The sequence below is a fragment of the Amblyomma mixtum genome, chromosome 3 (assembly GCF_055824585.1).
Source record: "Amblyomma mixtum isolate Tamu chromosome 3, ASM5582458v1, whole genome shotgun sequence".
Classification (NCBI taxonomy): domain Eukaryota; kingdom Metazoa; phylum Arthropoda; class Arachnida; order Ixodida; family Ixodidae; genus Amblyomma; species Amblyomma mixtum.
In genome coordinates this window covers 106959166-106984474 of record NC_143014.1, presented here as the reverse complement: position 1 = coordinate 106984474, position 25309 = coordinate 106959166, and the positions used below count along the sequence as shown (strand labels likewise).

Sequence of the window (25309 nt, the reverse complement as noted above, 5' to 3'; positions counted from 1 at the left end):
GGGAGAGTGCTCATCGCTAGCAAAACAGGACTGTTTTGCCCACTGGGCAATGCCTCTTTGAAATCACATTGTTTACACCAGAGAGAAGTTATACAGCTGTTGCAAAACAATCTTTTTGTTTCTCCATTGGCAGTGAGTGGTTAAGCAGAGAAAGTGTTCTTATTTTCTCTGAGCAATGCAGTGCTCAGCCTTGTCCAAAGTTTTCCAGTTTGCACTGCTGATGAACCAATTAGAATATCCAGAATATGTAGCTGTATACATTTGCCTCTAGATTGAACAAATGTGTGTTTATAAATCTTGTACAGTGTGGACATGGAGGAGCATATCTTCTCCTGTCTCTTGAAAATTGGCACTCTATGGTGCTGGAAAACTTACCATTGCCATTTGTATTGCGCAGACGGATGAGCAGAAACTGGCGTTGCAGTTGAAGGGTGTCATCATGCCACTAAAGAAGACCACCCACTACGAAAAGCCCAGGGTGCCCACAGAGGAGGAGAAGAAGTACTGTGCTTATGTACACTTGCGACAAGCAAAGGCCAAGGCCCGCCTTTGGGGAAAGCGGGCAAAGAAGGCACGCGAGGCAGCAGAGAGCATGGAGGCTCAGGCCCCCAAGAAGGCCTAACATGGTGTTGGCTATTACCAATAAAGGAAGACTCTCCACATTGGGTTGTTTCTGCATGTATCTGCAGTGATGCGATTTATTAGGGATGTTTGGAAAGCTGTAATGGAGGAGCAAGTACCAGCGTAATTTTTTGCGAACTTTACTGTGTGCCCCTCCTCCATTGAATAAGCTGGATCTGCTGATTATTGGAAGCTCAAATATATTCAATCCCACTTCAGTGAGTTTTATCTAGTCACATTAAGTATGGGTGGTGTGAAACTAAGCCGAATTTAACTGCACGTTGGGTACAGCACATCTCAATGCAAGATCTGCACTGTGGTTATCCATAGCACCTATGCTTTATAAATGCAGTAATATCTTGCAGTGAGACAATAGATGCATTGCTCATACTAGTTAAGGTTTCGCGGAACAGTTGCGATAAGCTTGCGGCCTCAACACGCACAACTCCCTTGTGCTATGCTTTGTCGCTGTGCACACACAAAGAGGTTGCAGTTAAGCCTCCACCTACCTTCCTTCCCTCATGCGTTGTTTAGGTTCCCACAGTCATTTCTGTAAACACCTATCTCCGTGGCAAGTAGCTGTAAATTGCTCAGTATAGTTATTGATTGAAGTGTCCTATCTGCCGCCATGACCTAATGTGGGTGTGGGATGGCCTGAGTACTGAGCGTTAGGGTGCTATCATTCGTGTTTTCTCATGCCGGTTGCAGTCCTCCACAGAAGTATACAGCACGGTTGAAGATAGTCGGAGGTACCAGCAGAGTTGCTTATCCTGTGCTTTACAGGATGCGTTGCAGATTAACATGTTCACTGCATCATGGGTCACCGGTAGGTCATGTCGTATATTCCTGCTCAGATTTTAAGCAGGAATACATGAGCTCAAATTGTGACGAACTGAGCAAAGCACACATGCCACATCGCTATTGCCCTCTGCTTGTGGTTCCGAAATGCTCTTGCAGTTAATGTGTTGGGTCTCTCAATTTGCCTGCTGACAGATGGTAACACAGAAAAGTGGGTGCTCCGGCCATCGGATTGTTCACTTGCAGTGAATTGTCGAACGCAAGTTGTGTTCAGCACAGACTACAGTGCTGTCTGTGGTGTTCTGCTTCTGCTGAAATACGGCCATTTTTTTTACTGAGGGGGTATATGGTGCTGTCCCGCTGCTTTGGTGCCTTGATAGGGCGGAAGTGCTTGGCTCTGCTATGTGCACAGGTTAAAGGTAATAGTAGCCATTTTCTGCACCAAAGAACACAAAGTGCAGAAAAATGTCATCCCAAGTAGAGACAGTTCGCTGCAACCTTCAGATTGTTGTAACATGGAAAGCTCTTCTTAAAAGGCTAGGCTACAAAGGACAACTGTGCGAGAGAGAAAAACATTTGTACGACCAATGTCTGGGTCCGTGTTCTTGTGGTAGAGGGAGTTAAGGTTCCTCCCCCAAGATGATGAGCAGGTGTTTCAGGAGATTCAATTCAAATCATTTCTCATTTTTGTACTGTTGTAAAAAAAATGTGAGGGCAAGCAACAAAAAGCTGCTGATTAGCAGCTTGACGAAGGTTGCTGCCCCTGTATTTGGTAGGTTGAAGAGCGTTAACATACAGCTTTTATTGAAACAACTTTAGATGTCTGGATTAAAAGCAGAGGTCACTTATACATATCTTGTAGACCTTCTAATTGGACACAATCAAGCTGACTATTCATAGGCGTACATGGGGAAATATTACAAGCAATAAGACAACTAATAAGACTATTGGACATGCATTAGTGCACATGTTACACACTGCAATGCTACCCAAGCATTTGACATGTCATGTAACACAATACACACTAAAAAACGCACCATGTTCATTTTGTTGTAATCTCGCAGCAGAAAAAAAGTCACGTGAGACTTGATACAGTGAAAAAATGGCTCAGTGGCTATGGTGCTGGGCTGCTGGCCCGAAAGGCCGCGGCGGTTGAATTTCTTTGGAGGAGAAATTCGAGGCCCATGTACTGTGCGATGTCAGTGCACGTTAAAGAACCCCAGGTGGTCGAAATTTCCGGAGCCCTCCACTACGGCGTCTCTCATAGCCTCAGTCGCTTTGGGACGTTAAACTCCATAAACCAACTAAACCAACCGAAATGTAAGAGAAACCATATAAAGCCACCATTAGATGAAGGACAGAGAAATTATCTATGCAATCGCAACAAACTGTCATTTAGGACCGGAAGTTAATTACATTTCTAGGCTAAGTTGCAAGATCTGTGCTAGAAATGAGATATTTTTTCCAATCTTTCCTTGAGATATTCCTTATATCTAGATTTACATCCTCCAAGTTATTTAACAGTTTTGGAAGATAATATGCTATCCTCTTGCACCCTTGGTTTGTTCTAGAAAATGGCAGTGTCCAATTCTTTCTGTGTCTGATGTCGTAGGAAAGTTGCGAAGTTTTTGTCAGGTCGCACAGTTTGAGAAAGTAGTTGAGAGGATTTTTCAAGCTGTGTTTGTCAGGTCGCACAGTTTGAGAAAGTAGTTGAGAGGATTTTTCAAGCTGTGTTTGTATTTTAGCAAAAGGTTGAATTCGTATATATGCTTGACAGGAAGGATATCAAGAAGTGGAAATAATTCGCTTGTGTGAGCATCGTACGAAACGTTTGCGATGTGACGGATAGCTCTTTTTTGTATAAGAAATAGTTTATGAAAGTTCTTTTGGGATGTTGTGCCCCATACATGGCTGCATTAATTTAGATGGGGAGAGAATAGGGCGTTATACAGTAAAACCTTAATTCTTGGAGGAATAGTGTAGCGAAGTCGAGATAGTATACCGCAAGTCTTCGCGAGGCTTTTACTTATCCGGTCTACATGAGTATCCCAGATTAAGTGTTCATTAAAGATTACTCCCAAGGTTTATCTCTGTCACAAGCTCTAGCCTATCATTTCCAAGGTATATAAGTTTATGTCAAAGTTTACAGGCTTTTGTTATGGTACTAATAAAGCGGCCTTTGTTTTTGATGTATTAATTTTTAGCGAGTTAGTCGCACTCCAATCAGACAACAAAGCGAGCGTAGTATTGGCTAAACGCCCGAGTTCTATGACGTCTGACTGTAGAAAGATACTTGTATCGTCTGTGTAAACTATGAAATGTGTGCTGTCACTGATGTTAATTATATCGTTTACATATAAGTTAAACAATACCGGCCCTAAAATACTGCCTTGTTCACCAATGGCACACGAAGAGACCATTTTGCCTAGTTGGGCAACCCAGGCCTCCCACGTGGGCATGCTGCGAGAGGGAGCAATGTTGCATGGTGTTGGCTCTTGGGCAGTTCCGGTATATGTGGACAAGCATGGGTATGGAGCCACACACTTGATAGTGAGGTGTGTTGGGGCCATGTTGCATATTGTGCAAGGTGAAGTCATTGGGTAGTAAGTGCATGAGGTCAAGAAGGCAGCCAGTATACCGGAAAAACAACGCAAGCAACTCGGAGTAGCCCCAATACCCTGTAACATGGACCACCACCTACACCCAGGAAGACTAAGCGAGAACGAAGGCCCTACAGGAGAAATGAGAAGAACGCGGTACACGTATGAGAACAACAATCGGAAAGCGACAATGGCGGTGTTGGACTCTACTACCAAGAAATCGCCTGCACATCACTTCAAAACTGCTCAGTCACGGAAGCTGAAGTAGTTGCTCCAGCGGCGGCGCAGGGCTACTGGACACGGCGGTCACTAACTATCCTCGCAGGCTCTCAAGCGGCCTGCCGAAACAACACATATGACAGGATAAGCTCATCTGCGCTACGCAGACTTCTCGAAGCGGTTGGGGGGAATTGAAACAACGAAAAAGGCAAAAAGCTAATCCAGCACAGGATTATTTGGGTGCCAGCGTATGCAGGCATGGTAGGCAACCAAGAGGCGTGTCAGGTACATCGAGAATATGCAAAGAGTCGAGCAGCCATGGCGTCTGACCTTGAACGCACACCCATACCTCGTGAAACAGCGCAAGAAACGAGGTACCAGAGAGAGGAAGATCGGGTCCCTCATTTTTTGCACTGTTTAACAGTGAACCTGTACCAACTAGCCCAACTCGGCATTTTGCTACACCCGTGCCACGCGAGTACTCAGCAGTCTTGGAACACAGCTAGACAAAAATTTAAGCAGGGAGGAGGCTGTAGTATGGAGGAAACTCTCATCCAGACAGGCACATATCCGAACCTCTACATTATGAAGATATACATACCACAGTATACGCTGGCAAGTGTCCGTGCCGTGGGGCAAAGCCCGCACTTTATCACATCACATGGGAGTGTCAGAAAGCAGATGCGGTACAAATTGTACAACAACCTAATGCGGAGCAGTGGGAAGCACTGCTGGCCAGCGACTGCTGCAAAGACAAAAGAGGTCTAGTGCAATGAGCTAAAAAGTCGGCCAAGGCAAGCAGAGCCCTGGACTAAGGGCAGACAGCCACTACTGCAGACTTCCTGGGTGGAAAGACAATGCCGCCGAAGACATAGGCAGCTGCCTTTTAGAGCACAATAAAGTTTTTCCGTTCCATTTTTTCTTTTTTGCTCGAGAAAAATTTTAAGGCTCTCGCGTTGAAAGCGTACGTACAAATTGGTGACGTGTACGCACACCACGTGGCAACCATGTCTTGCGAAAGGTGCAGTGCCAACAAGGTTTCCTGAATGCCCTGCAAACCTGGCACTGCAAGAAAAGAAAAAGGCCTGCTGAGAGGCGTGACCTTCCAGTGCAAAAGAAACTTTCTTCAGGATGCGCTCTACGGTCCTCGAGAGGAGCTATGCGGCGAATCGAGGCCCCATCTACTGAGGACCCCGCAGGAATGTCAACCTTGGATACCACACTTAGCTTCTGCTTCTTTTCGAAGTGTTGCCAAATATCTTACCTTCGAGCTCTTGGGGCTGCCATCGACTGAGCTAGATAAAGTAAGAAGCGTACGTGTACTTTTCGAAAGCTGAGCGCATAGATTAAAGCTCCTGATCACTCGGCAGAACTCTCAGTCCGGTCACCTCCAGTCGTACTAGCAAGGATCGTATTATGTACAGTACGATACTGACGATATGACAATAAAGATACTGGGAAGACAAATACCGCTAGATAAATTTGAGCTGCTAAATAGCCCAAACGTTGTAAATGTGACCACTATAGTGACCGCTTTGCAAAGAATATGTCGGCAGATTCCCAACCAGCGCTGTGCATGTGAGTTTCATTGATTTTATGAAGGTAATAAGCAACACCAATTATCAGCCTCTGCACAGCTCGCATCCCACTCGTTCCATTATCCGAAGATTCCAAGAACAGTTCTGAGCATTTCTGGAAAACTTTAGTCTCATTTTCAGGTCAGTCTATATACCAGTTCCGGTTAAGCCTCTCCACTAATAATACACCAATATTGCAGCCTTTCTTTGCTAACATCTATTTTTGCCCAGTTTATTTTGCTGTTTCTAAAACCAATAAAGGCAAGGAGGAGAAAACGACTTCATTGTGCAGATGGGGAGGCCAGGCCAGGGGGCTATAGGTCGGGACCCAAGGGGTTGCAACCTTTGCCGACCATTCCGCTAGCTTGGCTTGTTTACCATAGTCAACATTTCTTAAAGGGGCTGTGAAAGGGGGTCTCAACAAAGATGTGATATGCCTAGGACGCTAAAGGATTCAGCGTTACAAATATCCTCTAGCAAAAATTTTTGCTGTGTTTTGTGGAAGCTGAGTTGTTTGTAGTCAAAATTTCAATTTCCGCGTCTTCGCGCCTTTCCCTCTCCTCTCATCACTTTTTGCACGCTAAAATGTAGTCCTCCGACGCGCGTGGGAATTCCCCAGGGGGCGGAGCCAACGCCTCCTAAACTGGTTTTGCGTCAACGGCGCTGGCGCGGCGAACCAATGATGGCATTCCGCTGCTGACGTAAAGAGCGCTACATGACGCAATGCGCGTGGATTCGGGCGAAAGCTCGGCACCGCAGGTCGCCGCGAAGCGCGGAAGCGGGAGTTCTTAAAATTGTATTGTAAATTATCGGCTCGCTTTTGAGGTCTTGTACGCGGCATGGACGCTCGGCGGCCTGTACTCTGCATGATACAAGCACCTTATAGCCGACCCCCAACACCCTTTTCAGGGACCCTTTAATGCCTTCTACCACTCTTCCGGTGAGGGGGCTAGTCACATGAGCTCTTTTGGAGGCGGATTACGTGGCAGCATCCCTATCAGAATGGGACGCAGCCGAGTAGCGCCATGTGGCGTGCTGTCTGCGGAGCACTCGTTCAGACACATTTTTAGTCTAGAGTTCTATCTCCGTGGTCTAGAGAACTCGAACGGCCTACTCCGGGGCGCGTTAACAACCCTTCCACGTACGCTTGAGAGGTGTAAGAGCTAGCGTACGGCGTACCACCAGCGACTGCAATAACGGCTTTGCGTTGCTATCCGCATCAACAATTCACGCACAACTCATTGCATAGATAAAAGATTTCTTGTAATTTCGAACTCTACAAATATTATCACTGCAACTCCTCTTATTCCTGCCACATCCGGCATTGCAAACGGGAGCGTGCTATATAGGTCCTTGCTTTTTCTAGTCTATATTAATGATTTGCCTAAATGCATGTTGTCCAGGGTAAGACTCTGTTCGCCGTTGATTGCGTAACTTAACGAAAAATTTCTAATGAACCATCAAGCATTGAAAACAGAACCCAAAGCACTAAATAGGTGGTGTTCAGACTGGCAAAACCCTCATACTAAATATATATGTTCATGTCATATTTACACACTCCTCTTCCCGTATTTCAACCTCCTACTTTATCTATGTTGTGGAGCTTACTCCACATACAAATGCCTAGCAATCAATTTGCAAGCGGATCTATAACGTCATCACATCAGCGTTACTCTTGCATCTGCTAACCGTACTTTCGGAATCATGAAACACAGTCTAAAGCAAGCGCTAACACGCCTAAAAAAACTCGCGTACACCACATTAATCAGACCTAAAACTGAATATGCATCTGCCATCTGGGATCCGAGCCAAGACTACATACGTAACATATTGAATCCCTGCAAAGCCATATGCCGCGCACGTTTCATTTTTTCCGATTATTCTCCGTATTCCAGTGTTACATTTTTAAAAAATCGTGCCGAATTAGACCCCCTATCACTACGACGGAAACACGATCGTTTATCACTTTTTCATAAACTTTATAGCCGCCGCGGTGGCTCAGTGGTTATGGTGCTCAGCTGCTGGCCCGAAAGACGTGGGTTCGATCCCGGCCGCGGCGACTGAATTTCTTTGGAGGAGAAATTCGAGGCCCGTGTACTGTGCGATGTCAGTGCACGTTAAAGAACCCCAGGTGGTCGAAATTTCCGGAGCCCTCCACTACGGCGTCTCTCATAGCCTTAGTCGCTTTGGGACGTTAAACCCCATAAACCAACCAACCATAAACTTTATCATCACGATCATTTGCAAGATGACTTCTTTCAGTCACCTCGTCATTTTCCCTCGCCGAGATCACCCTTACAAAGTCAAACGATCGTCATGTCACTCGGCTCATTATTTCACACCCGGAACCATAGTTGACTGGATAACCTCAGATATTGCCACTTAAGTTCACGCCGACCAATTTCATCAAATGCTGCGTGTATACTAGCTCATATCACAATGTGACGTCTCGAGTTTTCCGGCTTAGTTATTTGTGTTCCGGACTACTTTAACCCCTCTTGCTGCCTATTTCGACACTAATTACCCCAATAATTTCTCATTGATCAACACCTCACGTAAAAAAAAAAAAACCCTATGGTTTAGGTTTTGCTAGGCCTCAACTTTGTTTCAGGGTTTTTTTTATGTTACAGACGCGCGCCTCGGGATATGCAGCGTCAAGTGTGAAGCGTCACCAACCCGTGCTGGTGATACTGCTGTCTAAATTCCAGAATTACACAGCGCGGTGTAAACGCTTCATGCAATGTGTGGGCATGACTTGCGGATGTTTCGAGCGCCGTCTTTACCGGTGTTCAACCGCTCAACCCGCCGCATATTAAGGCGAAAGCATTTAATGGATCATCATTCCGTCCGTCTGTCACACTATAGCTGTCAATCGTCCTTACAACGTCATCATAGGTTTAATACGCCGTAACCTAGCCTCCCTCTGCGCGGTGGCGGGCCTGCAAGCCTCCCAACAGGGCTCAACTCTAGTTGAGCGCAGCCTTCGGCAGCGGTACCGCGCTGGCCTCGCAGCCGGGCCCAACTCTACTCGCGAAACGACGGCATAAAAGGTGGCTGACTGGCGCAAGATAGAGAAGAGAGAGCACCGGGCGGCTGGAGGAGGGGGCGATGTGGAGCGCAAGCGAACAACAGAGGCAGTCAAATCGGCGCGAAAAGGCTTTCGCCTCGCGCACTTTAGATCGGCAAGGTGTCCCCCTAATTTTTTATGTCCTCTCGCCTTCCTGCAGCATTCAAAAGAGGTGTTTCGAAGCGTTTGGCGTTTTTTTTTTTTTTTAACCGCGCGTCCCACCCGATGACGATAAAACTTGCGCGAGGCTCATGGTGCGTGAAGTGGGTCGCGACCGCAGCTCTCGCTTTGAAAACTCTCTCCTAGGCGCCGAGTGGCCAGAGCGACAAGGTTCCAACAATTGCAAATTTTTCGCCGCGACGTGCCCCTCATTCGATCAGTCGCTGGGTCGCTTGTATGCATGGAGGAAGGAATTTCCTTCCTCCAAGCTTGTATGTAAAACGCCTCGGCCATTCCTCAAAGCCGCCTCCGTCGTCGCTATTTCTGAGAAACATGCTGTGCAGTTTGTAGATTTAGCGGCACCCTGCAAACTTTGTAATTTAAATATTTTGATCAACCTTGAGTCCAAATGTTTTGATCAAGTTAGTAGGTCTTGGAAAGCTCTACCCTGTCCTTTCTTTCCCTTTCATTTCCGCCGGCTGCAGCTCGGGTGCTTAAGATATTAGATAGCAATTGCCGCGGCCGGCAACACTCTTTTGCTGATCACTTTTTTATTTTTCAAATAAACCACTACCACCACCACCTTTTAATCAACCTTTACAAGTACATTTCATGGTCGCAAGTGATGCAACAGTTTTATGCTAATATAGACCACTTTTTATTTCTTTTCGAACCGTGGAGGTTACGAAGGTAGAGTTTTTCAATTTGAGAAACTATTGTTTTAAGGCTCTCTCCGCGTCGTTTGTTGTTGTGAAGAGCTTGACGGCCGAGTGGGGCCGCTGCGATCGCAAAGGTGCTTTTTTTGAAATTACATAACAGGCCATACGGTACACGTGGTCGGTGAGTGAACGCACGGCAAACGCTCAGTGAACGCACGTCGCACGGTGAACTCGATAAAGAAGCCACCTCGTGCACCATAAGCTGTAAGCGCTTTCTCCAAGTGTGTGGTGTTATGTCTTTGAGGACAGTGCTGTCGTGTCAGAAAGGAGGTGTTGAATCCAAGCGTTTGCTCACCGTGTGTCAGCATAATTGTGAGCATTGCTGACTGTTTACCAGTACATTTGTACGCAGTTCGTTCGGATGCGTTTTTTTTTTTTGTTAGACGTGTAGCCCGCTGCGTCAAATTATTCATTATAAAAAACATTCGGTTTGCAAGAGACACCGGCGTACATACCGGCGAGATTGTCGCTCGATGCACTCGAAAATTTCGGTTGGAAAACCCATGGAACGCCAGTGACGAAAAACGAACGATGAGACAAGGCCACTTAAATGCATGGAAACTTGTTAAAAGGCGAGCCTGACTGAGTTTCGAAAAATATTGCAAGTCGGTAGTTCGTGCACTCATGAAACCCAACGTTTCATTCACAGAACTCGCCCGAATCTACCATTTTAAAGCGTTTGATAGGCGTTGTGGCAGGGGCAATTAGTTTCTGGAAGAGAATAAAAATGCTGGGTAGGGGAGCGGAGCGTGAGTTTGCAATCCGTTTTTTAGTTTATCGCGTTGCTTGCTTTGTTCTCTGATAAAATGCGTATCAGCTTCGTTGTGGCAGTTTCTTTCCAGGCAACGCGCACTCTTCTATGTTCGTGCCGTTGATCTTCTATTTTGACCTTTAGAGTTGATGTGCATGTGTACAAAGTTTAATGCTTGTGGTTTCCACCTATTTCCACGCACATCAAATATTTGTCAAAATGACGATGTCCACAACAGGTTTTTTATTGTTTGTTTTCGCAGTGATCAAAACTAGTGAAGCAAAAAACTACGCATGCATTGCATAGCGATGTTGATCGGTGACGGAAATCACATGGTAGCCGAGAATAACTAACCATTATTTCCTTATTTCTTGCTCTCTGTGATGACTGCTTGCTATGCGAAAGTTTCCTGTGTGAGGTATTAGTGATGCAGCAAGTTTAAACTGAGCTGGGTGAGAACGCCGTGAGATGGATTTTACAGTCCGAACACGACGAATTCACGCACTTCCAGCTCAAACGCAAACCACCTGACAGTTGTAGAAACTGGCAATGGCCCAAGTTACCCGAGCTGCGTCCGTGACGCGTTTTTTTTTTTTCCATAGCGTCATGTGTACGAACTTAAGCAAATGCGGAACTTCAGATAATCAAACTTTCTGACAGTGGCGCGCAGGTTGTTGAGGTGCGGTTGGGGTTGAGGCAGTCAGTTTCTTGCAGTTTTAAACTCTTCGCGCTGTTGCGCGGTGCAGCTGAGAGAATTTTTTGTAGCTCATGGAAATATAGCTTGGTTGAACATGTGCCCTACTCGCAACGATTAGCGCTTCGAGGCGCAAGAATAGACTGGTGTAGTAGCTATACGCTTTTTCGGCAAACAGCAACTTTTGGCCCGCGGGTGAAAACGCATCAGTTAAACAGGGCAGAAGAGATTTCCTGCCAAGGCTAGTAGTACCGACGCTCCTCCAGACTTTTACTGCGTAAACAGTACCCATCTCCCCCAAGGAATCTCGCGTTTGTCGGTGAAGCCTACTGGCGTGACGTTCCACTCTTCAGGAGCACCAGCGACCAACCCACCGCACCTCCCCTAGTTATAGTGCTGGCCACCTACATTCAAATACAACCCAAGAATGAAGTGGCAGATGCCCCTCAAAGGAGGCCCTCCAGCCACAGGACTGTCGCATCAGGCTGATCTGCCCATTTTTCCTATTACTGTTCCCAAGTATGGCACTCTTCCACCACTCTCTATGTGCACTTGATGTGTTGGATGGTGGTGACCGCTTGGCAGAGGTGGTGGGCCATGTGTGTGTTGCCATGGCAGACGACAGATTGAAAGTTGGCCACCTAGTGCATTCCTTGTACTGAGACCTGCACTCGAAAATCTGCATCGCACTGAAACTTGTCACCAAGCATCAAAAGGGGAATTAAATGTTTGTATGTGTTGTTTTTGAAAAAGAGATGCAAGCGAAGAGTAAATGCTCCACTGTGCATGATTTTAAAAAAAGCCTATTTATGTTGCAAATTGCAAATGTGGCGGAAAATTCATCTGATAGGAAAACAAACTGCCTTGGCTATGGAATGACTCTTGAGCACTAAATCAGCTCTGAGAACTACAATACCATTCTTAAACTATTATTGCATCCCAATATTGCTGCTGATGGTCTTTCTTTTGCATTTGTTCTAATTTTCAGCTGTTTTCTTTTAACCTTACTGTCTCGCTTGTTTGTTTTGATTGTGAACTGTGATCTATGCGTACTTAAGTGATAAATGTCTGGGACTTTCACATGTCTGCGAAACAGTTTTGTGTTTTCCAGTTTGCGAAATCCTTACTATGCCTGTATTACAGATGATCTGGAGATTGCATGAACAGAACAGCATTTTGCAGGGAGCCTCTAAATACCAAAAGCCGGTTACTTGTATTTTCAGTTGCAGCTCAGTACAACACTTTCAGCATAGCCCAGGTTCATGATAGCCCACAGAATGCGTGCGATTGCAAGCCAACTTTGACCTGTAATTTTGTTGAATGTTTGTTACGTAGTCTTGTGCTACTTGTACTGTTGCCTTCTACAAGACACTGACACAGGAAGAGGTTGTTAGGATTCATCCACAATGTTACAAATTCCATTTACTTCACACTGCGTTCTAAAAATCTTAGCACATGACTTCAAGTCACTTTAACCATTCTTTTACCCTTCACACCGGTTCTTTCTTCCTGAGGAAGCTATACAATGCCTTAGTTTTTACTTGCATTTTAGGAATGATCAAATTCTTATTTGGAGTGTTCATCACGTCGTGGGTCACTGGTGGATCATGTCATATATACAAGTTCTATGGCCATGAATACTGAGTCACATAATGAAGTCGTGGGTTAGCTTAGTAGGTTTCAAAGAGCCTACAACAGCATACATGCAAGATCATTATTGCCCTATGTTGGCTGCTCAAAGAAGATGATTTTGCTAGGATGCTGTACCCAAGAAAATTTAACCCTTAAAAGCCGATAGTGCTTCTACTATGAATAAATTGACTAAACGTTTCAAAAACAATCTCCATTAGTCTCTTAAGCCATTTTCAAGCAAAAGAACGCATCAGCTTGTATGTGGTGGAAAACACAGCTGTGGGAGTATTCTTCCTTGTGGGCTATGAGGGCTGTCCTACTTACGGTGGAACTTCATGAAGCAGGGAACAATGCAGAGGTGAACCTTGCACGTTGAACAGATGATCTTTTACCATTTGTCATTCTTGGCAGTGGAGCAATACCTGCAGCGCTTGTATGACATTGCCCCTTCCGGGAAGTGGAGTGTGGCGGCGAAGCGAGTTATCTGGCACGCCAAGATTTTTTGCAGGCTTTTTGATGGAAGGTCGTCGTGGCGCAAGGGCAGCTGATCTTTTCCTGCTTGTGTAGCCGTTGACAAGCTGCCTTGACAGCCTTATTAGGAAGGGTAGGTGGTCATCGCAACCAACATTTGACAGACTGTACAGCACACAGCTGTTTACAAGAGCGCAGTCAAGATTGAAATAAAAGAGGTGCACCCACCACTTTCGAGACTTTCTACTGACCGTGTAGCTGGTCGAAGCGGTCTACTCCACGCATGTATTTCGTGTACTCAACTATAGCAAGAGGACACTGCAGGTCAATTTTAGTGCCATCGTTTGCTTTCTTAGAGACACTCACTGTGTGCGAGCGATTGTGGGCAGTCGTGAGTACGTTCACAAGCCTCTTGTTTTGCCACTGAAGGGCTGCCGCATTCCCTTTTACATGGCAGGTGTGGAGAATCTCGGGAAGCCCTTTCTTTTGCTATATTGCACAGTGGCAACTGAATAGATACCTTCTTCGAAGAGATTCTGGAGCAGTTCTGGCAACGAAAAGAAGTCGAACACCACAAGTCACTCGGTTTGTGCCGGTTTCTCAGTGAACTTCCTTACCACACGAGTGCCGAAGCCGCTTCCATCACTCTCTTTTCCGGTATAAACGTCAAACTGGATCACAAAACCAGTAGCGGCATCTGCGCGCACCCAGTGAAGCCGTGGTTGATCGGTTTTAGAGACATATACTGCTTGAAGGACTTCCTCCCCTTGAAACGAACCATGCTGTCATCAATTGAGTAGCAGGAAGATGGTTGGTAGCACTCTCCAAATTTGCTCATTACTGACGTCATAAGTAGCTGTGCAATGGGTCATGACCTGGCTCACCTTTTGGCACTGACGTTGTGTTGTCATTGGCATGGAGAGCCCTCAAAAGCATAAAAAATCGGGATCTTGGCATGATGCAATTGATCGAAGTTATGGTGAGGTCGCTGTCGGTACACCAATAATCCCTTCGGTTCTCGATCTTGTGAAAACCCATCTTTATTATCACACCTAGAAACGCATGCATCTCTTTGATTGTTGTGTCTTGCCACCTTTTTAACTTTTCTTGTTTTGCAAACAAGTTGGTTTTGCGCACAAGAATTTTTTCAGCTTCACCAAACAGTGCCTCGAAAATCTGCAGAGGTGTGTTAGGTCTCGGGGAGATTCGATGACGCTGGCGGAAGTGACGAAAACTTAGGAATTTTTTTTTCATGCGGAAGAGAACGTATGCCCCAATCTTCATCATCACTTTCATGTTCTGAAACGCTATCGCTGCTCGAGTGGGAATCTGAGTAGTTGATGCAAGGTGCAATGCTGTGCTCTACATCTTTCGATTGGGTAACAACTGCTGCTGGCTCATCAAAGTCATCATCTTCACTATCTGTCGAGTGGTCTACGTTGTCAGGAAGTGAAAAAAAAAAAAACAGATCTAAAGCCTCTTCTGCAGTCAGATGTCCGGCGTCCGGAGGCAGAAAAAAGATAGGGAAATTGACTTGAGTTTCCGTGCAAAGCCCACAGGGAAATATGTTCCCACATGACAGCTTGAACAAGGCTCTAAAACACTATTACACGTTAAAGGAAACTTCAAAATATCGATTGTATACAATTTACTTACTTCACTGGCAGCAGGGGACACAGCATCCGTAATTTCTCTTCATGGCGATCAACGCACGCAAGAGCACTTGGAACGAAAAAAAAGGTGCCAAGTTCCAGAAAACGTGCAGTGGCACCTAGCAAGTTGCGAAAAAAAAATTACTTTTTTTAGTATGCTTCCAAGGCCTTACACTAGATGGCGCCACAATATTGTAAGCGAAGTCGCATGCCTTTGGCAAGCAGAAGCATTTGAATGAAGTAGGAAATATATTCCCTGCGGGCGCTTAAAGGTGCAGTGAAGAGGAATCTGAACTCGTCTTTTTGCCGCGGGAGCTCAATCAACACGTTCCGAGCATTCTTAGAAACTTCGATGTATTGCCCTGTGTGGCTGATTTCCCTAATTAAATCGGATTAACGTCCGGCTCCCGCCTTTTTTTTTTTAACGCTCCCGTATGGTGGGCGGAGTCGACCAACGCTTGGAATGCCTTTCAGCCAGCCCCGTGGAGGCTTGCCGCTCTGCCATCGGCGGAGTAATACGTAGTAATCCGTAGTAGCAAATAGTCCGCGCGTATTTTTATTTCTGCGGGCTTATTTTGCGGCTATATTATCTGCGAATGAAACTATTCATGGAAACCTAAAAACAAAATAAAGCGAAAGCAAAGCCTCCACGGAGCTGGCTGAAAGGCACTCCACGCGTTGGTTCACTCCGCCCACCGTACGGGGAGAATTAAAAAAAGGCAGGAGCCGGATGTTAATCTGATTTAATTAGGGAAATCTGCCACACAGGGCAATAAGTCGAAGTTTCTAAGAATGCTCGGAACGTGTAGATTCAGTTCCCGCGGCAAAAAAACGAGTTCAGATTACTCTTCACCTTTAAGGATTAAGGGTCGCCCACCGGATGGGTCGTGACACTCGGGGAATAAGACGCCAAAAGTCTCTCAGTGAGCAGTCTCTTTGGTCATGGTCAATAGCCAGGTAAAAGGCAAGACATTAGGAAGGTTACATTTAAGCTTTGGTTTGGTTTTATGGGGTTTAACGTCCCAAAGCGACTAAGGCTATGAGAGACGCCGTAGTGGAGGGCTCTGGAAATTTCGACCACCTGGGGTTCTTTAACGTGCACTGACATTGCGCAGTACACGGGCCTCTAGAATTTCTCCTCCAAAGAAATTCTAGCCGCCGCGGCTGGGATCGAACCCGCGTCTTTCGGGTCAGCAGCCGAGCACCATAACCGCTGAGCCACCGCGGCGGCACATTTAAGTTTTATTTCGCCATGACGTTGTTTAACCAAAATATACTTCCTTTACTTGCCCTTGTAGTTAAAAGAAAAAAAAAGAAAAGTTGCTAGATTTCTACTCATACATACCGAATCAAACATCAACACTTTCCTTGAAAAGTTTTGTCTGCTCCTATGCCTTGTGTGATCCTGGGCTGCTGCCACTTTTTCTCTTCCCATAGCTTCCTTTGGCATCTATACAGAGGAACCATTTGCAATCACACAATTTTCAAACAGAATTTTTAAACAGGCAGCATGGAAGCAATATGTACAGTCTTTGCCAAGAGTAACCAGGCAGCATGGTTTTGCGTCTCGCTCGTACAGCGGAGCTTACAGCTTCCCTAAAAATCCAAAGCTTTTTAAAGGTGAGGAAAAGGCTTCTTACCTTAGAGCTTTCGAGTTAGGGCGGTGGCTCAAGTGCTCCACTATAGCACTGAACAAGCAAGCCTTGCTGCCTGGCTACTTTTGGCAATTGCGGTAGATGTTTAGTTCAACGCTACGGTTTCGTGAAAACAGTGGATGTTCAGTTAGTTTAAAGATGTCCAATTACCATTCTTACGATCAAAACTCCTGCACCCTCGTCAGGTGCGTATCAAGGTCCCCCATGACAGTAATATAACAAGCATTGCATTCCAGGGCTTTTTTCCACTGTCCATACACTAATATATTCTTCCACTAACATAATGTGGAGTTAAAGCTCTTGTATTATGAACAGCCATAGCATACACACCACCAAAATGTCAACAGAAAATTTTACTTACTCCCTATTCTCCAATAACACTAATGGGGCACCCTTTGTGGCTGACTACATAAGCGTGAGCCCATGTATCAATTTGAATGTGAGTGCATTCGTTGCACGTATTACATATACACTTTATATAATTTTTAAAAATAGCCGTTTTGAGTTAGAAGAGCACTTTTTTCAGCATAGCATTGTCAGCGGTGTAGTACATCAGAATGCAGCTAAGATGTGCCAACTAGCAGGTTGGATAGCTAATATTGAATAGTTAACTTTTTAACTATTAATGATAGGCTGCTTAATTATTAAGAGGCACATAACCCATCTTAATATCCATATCAGTTTTTAGAATTTTGAAAATGCGCTTACCGTCGTCGCTGTGGCCCAACAAAATTTGGCTACATCGCACCAATATACTCGCACATTCCAGAAGCTTGCAGGCAATGCAACCTCTTCAGTGCATGCAACTCGTTGAAATAGCCAAAATCTGTTGGTCCACAGCGCTGAGGGTAACAGTTTTTGAAATGCTTAAAACTGATATGGCTCTTAATTACGGTGGGCTACATGCCTGTCAATAATAAAAGAGCCTTCCATCAATAGTTAAAAAGTCAACTATTAAATACTAGTTAATCAATCTGCTAGTTAACAAGTCTTAGCTGTATTCTGATGTGCTACACTGCTGACAGTGCTATGCCAAAAAAAGCACTCTTCTAACTCAAAAAGCCTAATTTTATAAATTGTGTAAAGTCTTAGGTGAAACACCCTGTATAGTGCTGCATTTTAGTGTTCAGCTGTAGGTCTCGTTCCTTTCAGAGCAAATTGAAGCTGTGTGCTGTCACAGTTTGCAGGTGTAGTCCTGCAGGGTTACCTTTTAGTTAAGGTTGCATTTATGTTTGTTTCAAGGATGTTTAAGTTTAGCACCTTCAGTCAGGGTTTCTCCATATGCACTTGTAATTTGTTTGGCATCTGTTGTAATTTGCTGGTATCTCGCACAGCTGGGATGTAATGTGCTGCGCGTGGCTGTAATCTATTAGGAACCTTTTGTGACAAGCCGCATAGAACCACCTCAAGCCAGGCGAGCAAAATGAATGCAGGAAAGTGTTTTCAAAGATAGATGTCATGTTTTACAGTAGCTCTGGTAATTGTTTTTTTGCAAGCATGACCACATTTAAAAGCTTAAAACATGCTTATTTTATTTACGTGATGCACTTTGATGAAAGGGAGGAGTCCAGAGAAGTATAATTAAGACCCTGACAGAGTGCTGACCCAGGCAGCACCGAACATTAGAATAGTGTTATAAAAATGTTATGCAAGTTACAGGCAGTAATGTTACATGTTTCATTGTAACCTTACATCAATGTTAAGAATTAACATATAACATTGTAAGTTATATAGAAAATGCTATTTTAACACTCTAAACAAACATTTTTTAATATAGTCTTCTGGTTTATGGAGTTCGTCCCAAAGCGACTCAGGCTATGAGGGGCATCGTAGTGAAGGGCTCTGGGAATTTCGACCACCTGGGGTTCTTTAACGTACATTGACATCGCACAGTACACGGGCCTCCAGCATTTCGCCTTTGTTGAAATGTGATTGTCGTGTCCAGGATTGAACCCGCCTCTTTTGGGTCAGCAGCTGAGTGCCATAACCACTGAGCCACCGCGGCAGCTTAATAGTCTTCTAAAGGTTATTGTAATGTTAGAGTCAACTATAAAACATTACAAATATATTTCGAGCATTGATTTCTAGAACTTTCCCCGATGTTTTTACAGAAAAGACGTTTTTCATCTAGCAGTACTTTGCAACGTCATCTCTTAGATAGTACTCGCCACAGATTGCATGCAGAGCCCCACTATTTTGTCACGAAACTGTTTATTACCCATTCGCCACTATCACTTGTGGGACATCCCTCAGTAATGCGTATATAAGCTTGACAACATGATATCTGTTCGCAGGTGTGTGAATAAGAGTTGCATGTTGTGCTACATATTGGAGCTGAGGTGACGCCATCGTTGCTGGTTCTTGCAAAGCGTTGTAAGTTGTGTGCAGTCACAACTTGTGGGCCTACATGCTTGTGCAGGGCTGCTTCACCATTTTTCGAAAATGTTACATTTATGTTGTTTATATGATTCATTAATGTTTGGGCAAGGTTAATCTAACGTTTATATGTAACATTACAAAATTGTCAAAAAAAAAGGATATTAAGCACATTGAAATAACATTTGACCATAACAAAAATGTAACATTATCATAACTTAAGTGAAAATTTTGAACTTGAAATCTGCTGGTTCCAGCAGTGCTGGTTCCAACAGTGTTTGGTTATTATACACATTCCCAACAGCTGCTGGGACCAATAGCTGTTGCAACCAGCAACTGCTGCAATGTATGCTAAAATGTCAGTCACCTTGCAGGACCATGCAGCACATGTACAGTTTCAAACCCCACTTGGCAAGCAGTCACTTTGGGATGTTAAACCCCATAAACCATAAACAAACCATAAACTGCAATACATATATAACTTACATGTAGAACTTACCACTCATGCTTACATGTGCCCACTGTTGAGGGTGTACTGGTGGTGTTAGTCAGAAATGGTTAATAAGCAAAGTTTTCTCATCAAATTTTGGCACTCTTTATGCAGTTTATAGTGGGCACAATCCAAAAGAGTTAGCTGAAAATTTCTTTTAGCTAAACAGCTTCATTACTATCCAAAGAATGGAAGAAGTTCTCCAAATTGAACAGCAAAAAGTTATTAGGTGGAACTGCAAATCGCTGTTCAAAACCAGCAAGCTGTATAGTTGGCACCAGCAGGTTTCTGCTGGAACGAGTTGGTGCTGTTGAAAGCCAGAAAGGTTCTAGCAAGGAGCAGTTGGACCAGTTAAAAACCATGCAGCAAGCTCTGTTGCTGGAACCTGGTGGCACATGTATTGTCTTGTGGCACATGTATTGTCTTGTGGCACATGTATTGTCTTGTGGCACATGTATTGTCTTGTGGCACAGTATTGTCTTTGCTTCATCGGACTAGACCCACTGCAGGGCAAAGGTCGCTCCCATATTCCTACAATTAACCCGGTCCTGTGCTAGATGCATCCACTTGGCTCCTGCAAACTTCTTAATTATTAATATTTTAATTCATTGTAGCCATTTCAATTTTACATAATTGCATCTTCGCTTATTCTACATTGGTATATACACTTTAAAAATGGTTGGAAATTTCATAATTACTGAAACCTGCACAGACTGCGCAAGTGAGTAAACGAATTCGAAAGCTGCGAAAAAAACACATAATATTTCTGAATTTGTGCTCGCACTGAAGCAAATGTGAACTGATATATTCATGGAAGTAGACATGAAAGTAGGCACTAGGTACAAAGCTATAGTATCGCAGACTGACGAGCTTCAAGGCTAGCATGACAAGAGGACGTTGGGCAGGAGAGATTTTCAAAGGAGGCCGAAGGTTGCTGTTCGTTCTGCTGTTCTAGATACGAACTCTTTCATAACAGCATCCAAATGCAGGTCCGAAACTCTTCTTGTGCACGTGGAGAGGGAGAAGGTGTGTCAGCCTCCTCTGCGTCATTCGATTGCGCAGAAATGTTTTTACTCTCCTGAGAGCACTGAAAGATCGCTTCCCTGAAGCAGCTGACGCAGGCACAGAAAAAACGAGTTGCAGGTACCGGACAACCTGGTCCATCATATTACGCATGTCTGCAGACTTCCCCTGCAGAATTTGTAAAATGCGTTCACTTGCGACCGGACCCTCGTCACGCAGGAGCGTTGGGAGAAGCACGAGTTGCGCTGAAAGCTTGCTGATGTCAAAATCTGCAGCGTGTGCTCCTAAAAGCTCATTTAGGTCGTTTGACATGAAGTTTTGACCTTGAGCAACGTCAAAATGCGCTCGAGGCTAATCAGCTGCTCCATGCCAGGCTGTTCAAATCGCCGCCGGATCTCAGTGGTAATACAATCGATAGTGGCAAAAACCTCTTCTCTGTAATGACTTGCCGTCAAGCGCTGCAAGCTCATCAGGCTTGTCTGTGAATTGAAGCCTTCTGGGCGGCTGCGAAACTCTGGGCGCTCAAGGTTCCTTTAGACCTAACTCTGTTTCTCTTGAGTTCGTCCGCTGCCACAGGACGTCAAATGAGGCGTCAGACCGCATCCCTAACAAGCAGTCACAAAGAGCCTCTGCTGCTTCTTTTGCTCTTGCAGCACAGTGAACTGGGTGTTGAAGCATCCTCGCTAATTCCTTTTCGAACTTCTTCAATACTTTCTCATATCCTTTTAAGGCTGCCTTGCTGGTGCCAATGAGAGAGCTTTGAGCTTGCACCAGTTCCTGCAAAGTTGCCTGGACCCTTTCATAGTTCTCAATGAACCTCTCCATTGATTTCACTCTTACTGTCCACCTCGTTGGACACAGTGGTAGCAGTAGGATGTTCTGCCTAGAACAATCTTGCTCACCGGCATCATTACCCGGGGGAAGTACAACGCTCGAATAAACAGTCTTCCTGTTCTTCGATTTGAGTATTGTATTGGAAACATCCTTTTACAATGTTGAGAGCGTCGCCGATGACATTGCAGTTCCTTGCGACCTCCTGGAGTGCCAAGTCTAGGCAGTGGTTTAGATTCCGTAATCCTTTTCTGCACGCCAGTAAATCTGCCTGCCATGTTCGCGGCCCCGTCAAAACAATGCCCCCTTAGGTTCTGAAAGTCCAGGCCCAGGCTCAATATGTCCCTCAAGGCTTTACACAACGTCTCAGCTCTGCTGTCTGGTGCATTGTACATGCCAAAAAATTCCTCACGAACTTCCAGTGTTATCCCATCTACCCAACGCACAAAAAATGAACTGCTCATTGCCTGTTACGTTGGTGGTACTGTCAGCAATGATTGCATAAAATGGACTGCATCTGATGTCTTTTATGATGCCTCGCTGAACGCTATGCACCATAATTTCTATGAGCTCGTTCTGTACGTCGCTGCTCAGCCACCTATCTCGCTTCTCCAGCCATTCCTTCAAAGCAGGCACGTCTTGCAATCGTTCATCTAGCAGATCAAGGAGGTTGCCTTCGTCCTTCGTTTGCCCTTGTAAAGCTTGACCTGTGTGGCATAGCTAATGCACCGAACTCACTATTGCACGCAGTGCCTGCCTGGCTTCCTCCTGCTATCTGCTGCTGTATTGCGATAATAGCTGCACTACACGCATTCCTTTTTCTTTCGACAGTTGGCAGCTTGCGGAAACGCAGTGAAAATGGCTCTTCTCATGACACTGAAATTTTTCAACAGCCTTTTTCCAATTACTGAACCCGTTGTGAATGAAACACAGTTCCACCGCTGTAATGTTTTTCTCCTCTTTCCTTGAAAGCTATTGACACAAATTGCAAAACACGACGTCGCATTCGTAGTCATACGATAGCCACGTGAATTTCTCAAACCATGCATATTTACAGGACCTTTTCTGGTTCGTTGGAAATTTGTAGCTCTTTGGTAGCAGTGATCGGACATCCGGGGGCGTGTCGTCATGGCTTGCGATTTTTATCGAAGCACAATCTGTTGCCAAGAGGGGCTCTCCACCATTGCTATGGTTGCTGGGATCTCTGTAATAAGTGAGATAAAAGTGATTATTAGCCAATAAACACTGTATGAATCATTTTTTGATTACCGTATATACTCGTGTATGGGCCGCACTTTTTTTCCGCAGTTCTTGCGGGGTGCAGCCCTTACATGGACCCGGCGTTTTTCCGCTAAAAATTTCTGCTACAGCGCAGCCTCGATTACGCGTCCGCTTTTTACGCGGCGATACCCATTTTTATGACGAATTAGCGCAGGCGCGACGAATCCTTCGAATACACACTGCATTAAAAGTGTGGATTGTGCTCGCGCGGTCTGCGCGATTACCACCCGCAGTTAGACAGGTTGCTAGCGGTTGCCCGATCACTGTTGCTTTACTGGCTAATTTCACGTGATCCTAAGTTGAGATCCATCTAAGGTGCGGCGCTTGTGACGGCTTGGAGCGGCGCGTCGCCGCCCAAAAACGCGCCACTCTTGTTTTCTTGCACGGTAAGGCACACCCAACACGCCTGCACCCCATCCTGGCTTTTGCACAGCATAACGTTTTGTCAATCCTTTCTGGTGCGAACGCCGAGCGAGCTAGCGTCGATGACGGACCGCGTGTGCGGGGTTCCAGGCCGAGCACGGCGCGCGAGACGACGCGTTCGTGGTCGTAGCGATTTTTATGCGGCCAAAATTATGCGCTTATAAAACAGTTTTTGGCTCACTTTTTTTTTTTTTTTCAAATTGCTGGCGGCCAAGTTGAGGATGCGGCCCTTATACGAGTATATACGGTAATCTTTAAAAAAAAAAAAAGAAATATAGCAAGATATGCATGACACACAAAAAAGTTGATGAAAGGCACATGAAGAGTACAGCTGCAACGGAAAAAGATTAGCACAAGTGACTCACGACCGGAGCGGAAAAATTGCGAGACGCGGCGCTATTGTAGCCGTGTGCGCAGATAGCGAGAGTGCCTGGCACATTCCACTTTCCAAAGTGGGGGTGGCCGACAGAAAGCAGCCCATCCGAAAGCAGGCACTGCCACACATTACTTTTGACAGTGCATCCCCAGCACATTTTTAAAGGAAAACGGTGATAAAAATAACAACGATAGCCACGCCAGCGCAAAAAAATAAATAAAACGCGATTATGTGCTCAGCCACCTTAGCACATGGTTTGGCTGATAAGAGATCTACAGGCGTTCGTTTAAGACGTTACATTTCAGATGGGTTAATCTCTAGGTGGGTTGCTTTCTGCCGGCCACCCCCGCTTTAGGAAATGGAATGTTCCTGGCACTCTCGCTATCGGTGCACTCAGCAACAATAGCGCCGTGTGTCGCGATTTTTTCGCTCCGGTCATGATTCACTTGTGCAATTCTTTTTCCGTTGCAGCTGTACGGTGGAAATAAAACATTGCAAAAACGTACCGTAAATATTTTCTGCTCCTATCGCACGCTCATCTGGTTGACTTTCATGAGAGGTGCTTCCCGCTGCCAGCCAAAATACAAATACGAAGGGGCATTAGAAACACATCAGTAATCAAAGCGGTGACAAAAAATGTGACGCAATATACCTTGTGTAACCTCGCTTCCATGGCCTAAACGTTTCGTCCCAGGCACGAAGAAGATGATGTTCTTTTGAGACGCTGCCCCCCCTGGAAAAAAGTGGGGGGTTCCGGAGACCCTGCCCCCACCCCTCTTTTTCTCTCTCTCACTAGAGAGTATACTACTCGGACCTCACGCCACACACTTTTGCCGAAGCGCCCTGACTTGTCCCGTCTATGCGAAATTTGCCGAGAGCGCCTTTTTTTTTTTTTTCGGGTCTAGAATTATGCTTAAGGAATTAGGGCCGCGAGAACATTCCCCGGCGCATAAACGTATATAATTACGCTATCCGTCAATGTGCAAGTTGCTGACGCAGCCGCTCGCTGTTTTGAGCTAGTTGGTTCGTAGCCATGTGAAACAAAGGCGCAAATGGGACGAGGGCAAGAAGGAGTTTGAAGCAACAGGACAGGCGCCTGTCCTGTTGCTTCAAACTCCTTCTTGCCCTCGTCCCATTTGCGCCTTTCTGTTTCAAACATATCGCAACCGCTTGCCACCGCTCAACAGAAACAGCTTGCTGTAGATATAAAAGTACCTATTTTGCTCGTAAAAGCTGTACACCTAACTGAAGTCGCAGTCAGTACATACTCCAGCCTGCAAAACCGTGACGACAAAGACCTGAAAGGTACTGACTTACCGATGGGAAAGGGCGGATAGCTCCGTGGAATGTCGTAAAGCGTTGCAAGCAGACTTCGTTGATGAATGAAAAAAGTGCGCGCTTTCGGAAGCTGAAGTGCTCTCTTGCTGCGCCGAAAAATACGTGTCTCAGAGTAGAGCATATGATATGCAAAATAAAAAGGAAATTAGCCGGTGTTGAGGTCAGCTTGTCCGAACTAAGATGCCGAGAAAGAACAACCAAGTCGAATGCAGCGATTTAGCCATGGCATAAAGAGAGGCACGCAGAACGCAGAACCGGCGTGCTTAGTACCCGCGTAAATTGTCACTGTGGCTACGATAGAAGCACCTCCCTCTCCAGATAAGAGAGAGTGAAAGGAAGGGGGCCGCGCGACTTGGCGCTGGGAGCCGATAAAGTGTCGATAAGCTAAGCCGGCTGCTCCCCGAGAGGCTTGTTTTGTCGGCATTCAGCTCGCACGTTGGTTTGCACACCAGACGCCGGCAACATTCAGCATGACTGGCAGCTCGCTGGGAGCGCTCGCTGGCGCACGCAGTACAGTTCCTCGCCGGGCTGGCCAGGACGCCAGAGTAACGCGAAT

The 25309-nt window shown here is 45.5% G+C and overlaps 3 protein-coding genes across 8 annotated transcripts in view; 2 read left to right on the top strand and 1 right to left on the bottom strand.

Moving 5' to 3' along the window:
* Positions 1-662, top strand: part of RpL13 (ribosomal protein L13) — a 6375-nt gene extending 5713 nt beyond the window's left edge. Inside the window, exon 4 of the mRNA XM_089580568.1 lies at positions 398-662. Coding sequence (XP_089436694.1) covers positions 398-622 — 225 coding nt within the window. The 3' untranslated portion in view covers positions 623-662. The remainder of the gene's footprint in view (positions 1-397) is intronic.
* On the bottom strand, positions 202-25309 carry LOC149351281 (uncharacterized). 5 transcript variants are annotated; one of them, XR_016290567.1, is made up of 7 exons: positions 24733-25308; positions 24068-24148; positions 23922-23984; positions 22396-22539; positions 16306-16410; positions 14965-15030; positions 202-5303 (listed from the first exon to the last, which is right to left on the bottom strand). XR_016290567.1 is itself a non-coding variant. In XM_089580569.1 (6 exons), the coding sequence occupies exons 1-4, from the start codon at positions 24872-24874 to the stop codon at positions 22478-22480; spliced, it is 348 nt and encodes a 115-aa protein (XP_089436695.1). In that variant the 5' UTR covers positions 24875-25303; the 3' UTR covers positions 14942-15079; positions 16306-16410; positions 22396-22477. The 5 variants fall into 5 exon arrangements, 1 of the variants encoding a protein (XP_089436695.1); XR_016290568.1 differs by lacking the exon at positions 14965-15030 and having other exon boundaries at positions 203-5303; positions 24733-25307; XR_016290569.1 differs by lacking the exon at positions 14965-15030 and having other exon boundaries at positions 214-1855; positions 24733-25307.
* The window catches only part of Dip-B (Dipeptidase B), a 69141-nt gene continuing 53676 nt past the window's right edge, over positions 9845-25309 (top strand). Inside the window, exon 1 of one of the 2 annotated variants that reach the window (XM_089580561.1) lies at positions 9845-9964. The gene's annotated coding sequence lies outside the window, so the exon portion shown is untranslated. The remainder of the gene's footprint in view (positions 9965-25309) is intronic. The other variant, XM_089580564.1, reaches the window with a different exon arrangement.

Coding starts and splice junctions, on each gene's coding strand:
- LOC149351281 (XM_089580569.1), bottom strand. CDS start 24,874: ATGCTCTACTCTGAGACACGTATTTTTCGGCGCAGCAAGAGAGCACTT. Junction 24,149..24,732: donor CTATCCGCCCTTTCCCATCG/GTAAGTCAGTAC, acceptor ACTTTTTTCCAG/GGGGGGCAGCGTCTCAAAAG. Junction 23,985..24,067: donor TGGAAGCGAGGTTACACAAG/GTATATTGCGTC, acceptor TTTGGCTGGCAG/CGGGAAGCACCTCTCATGAA.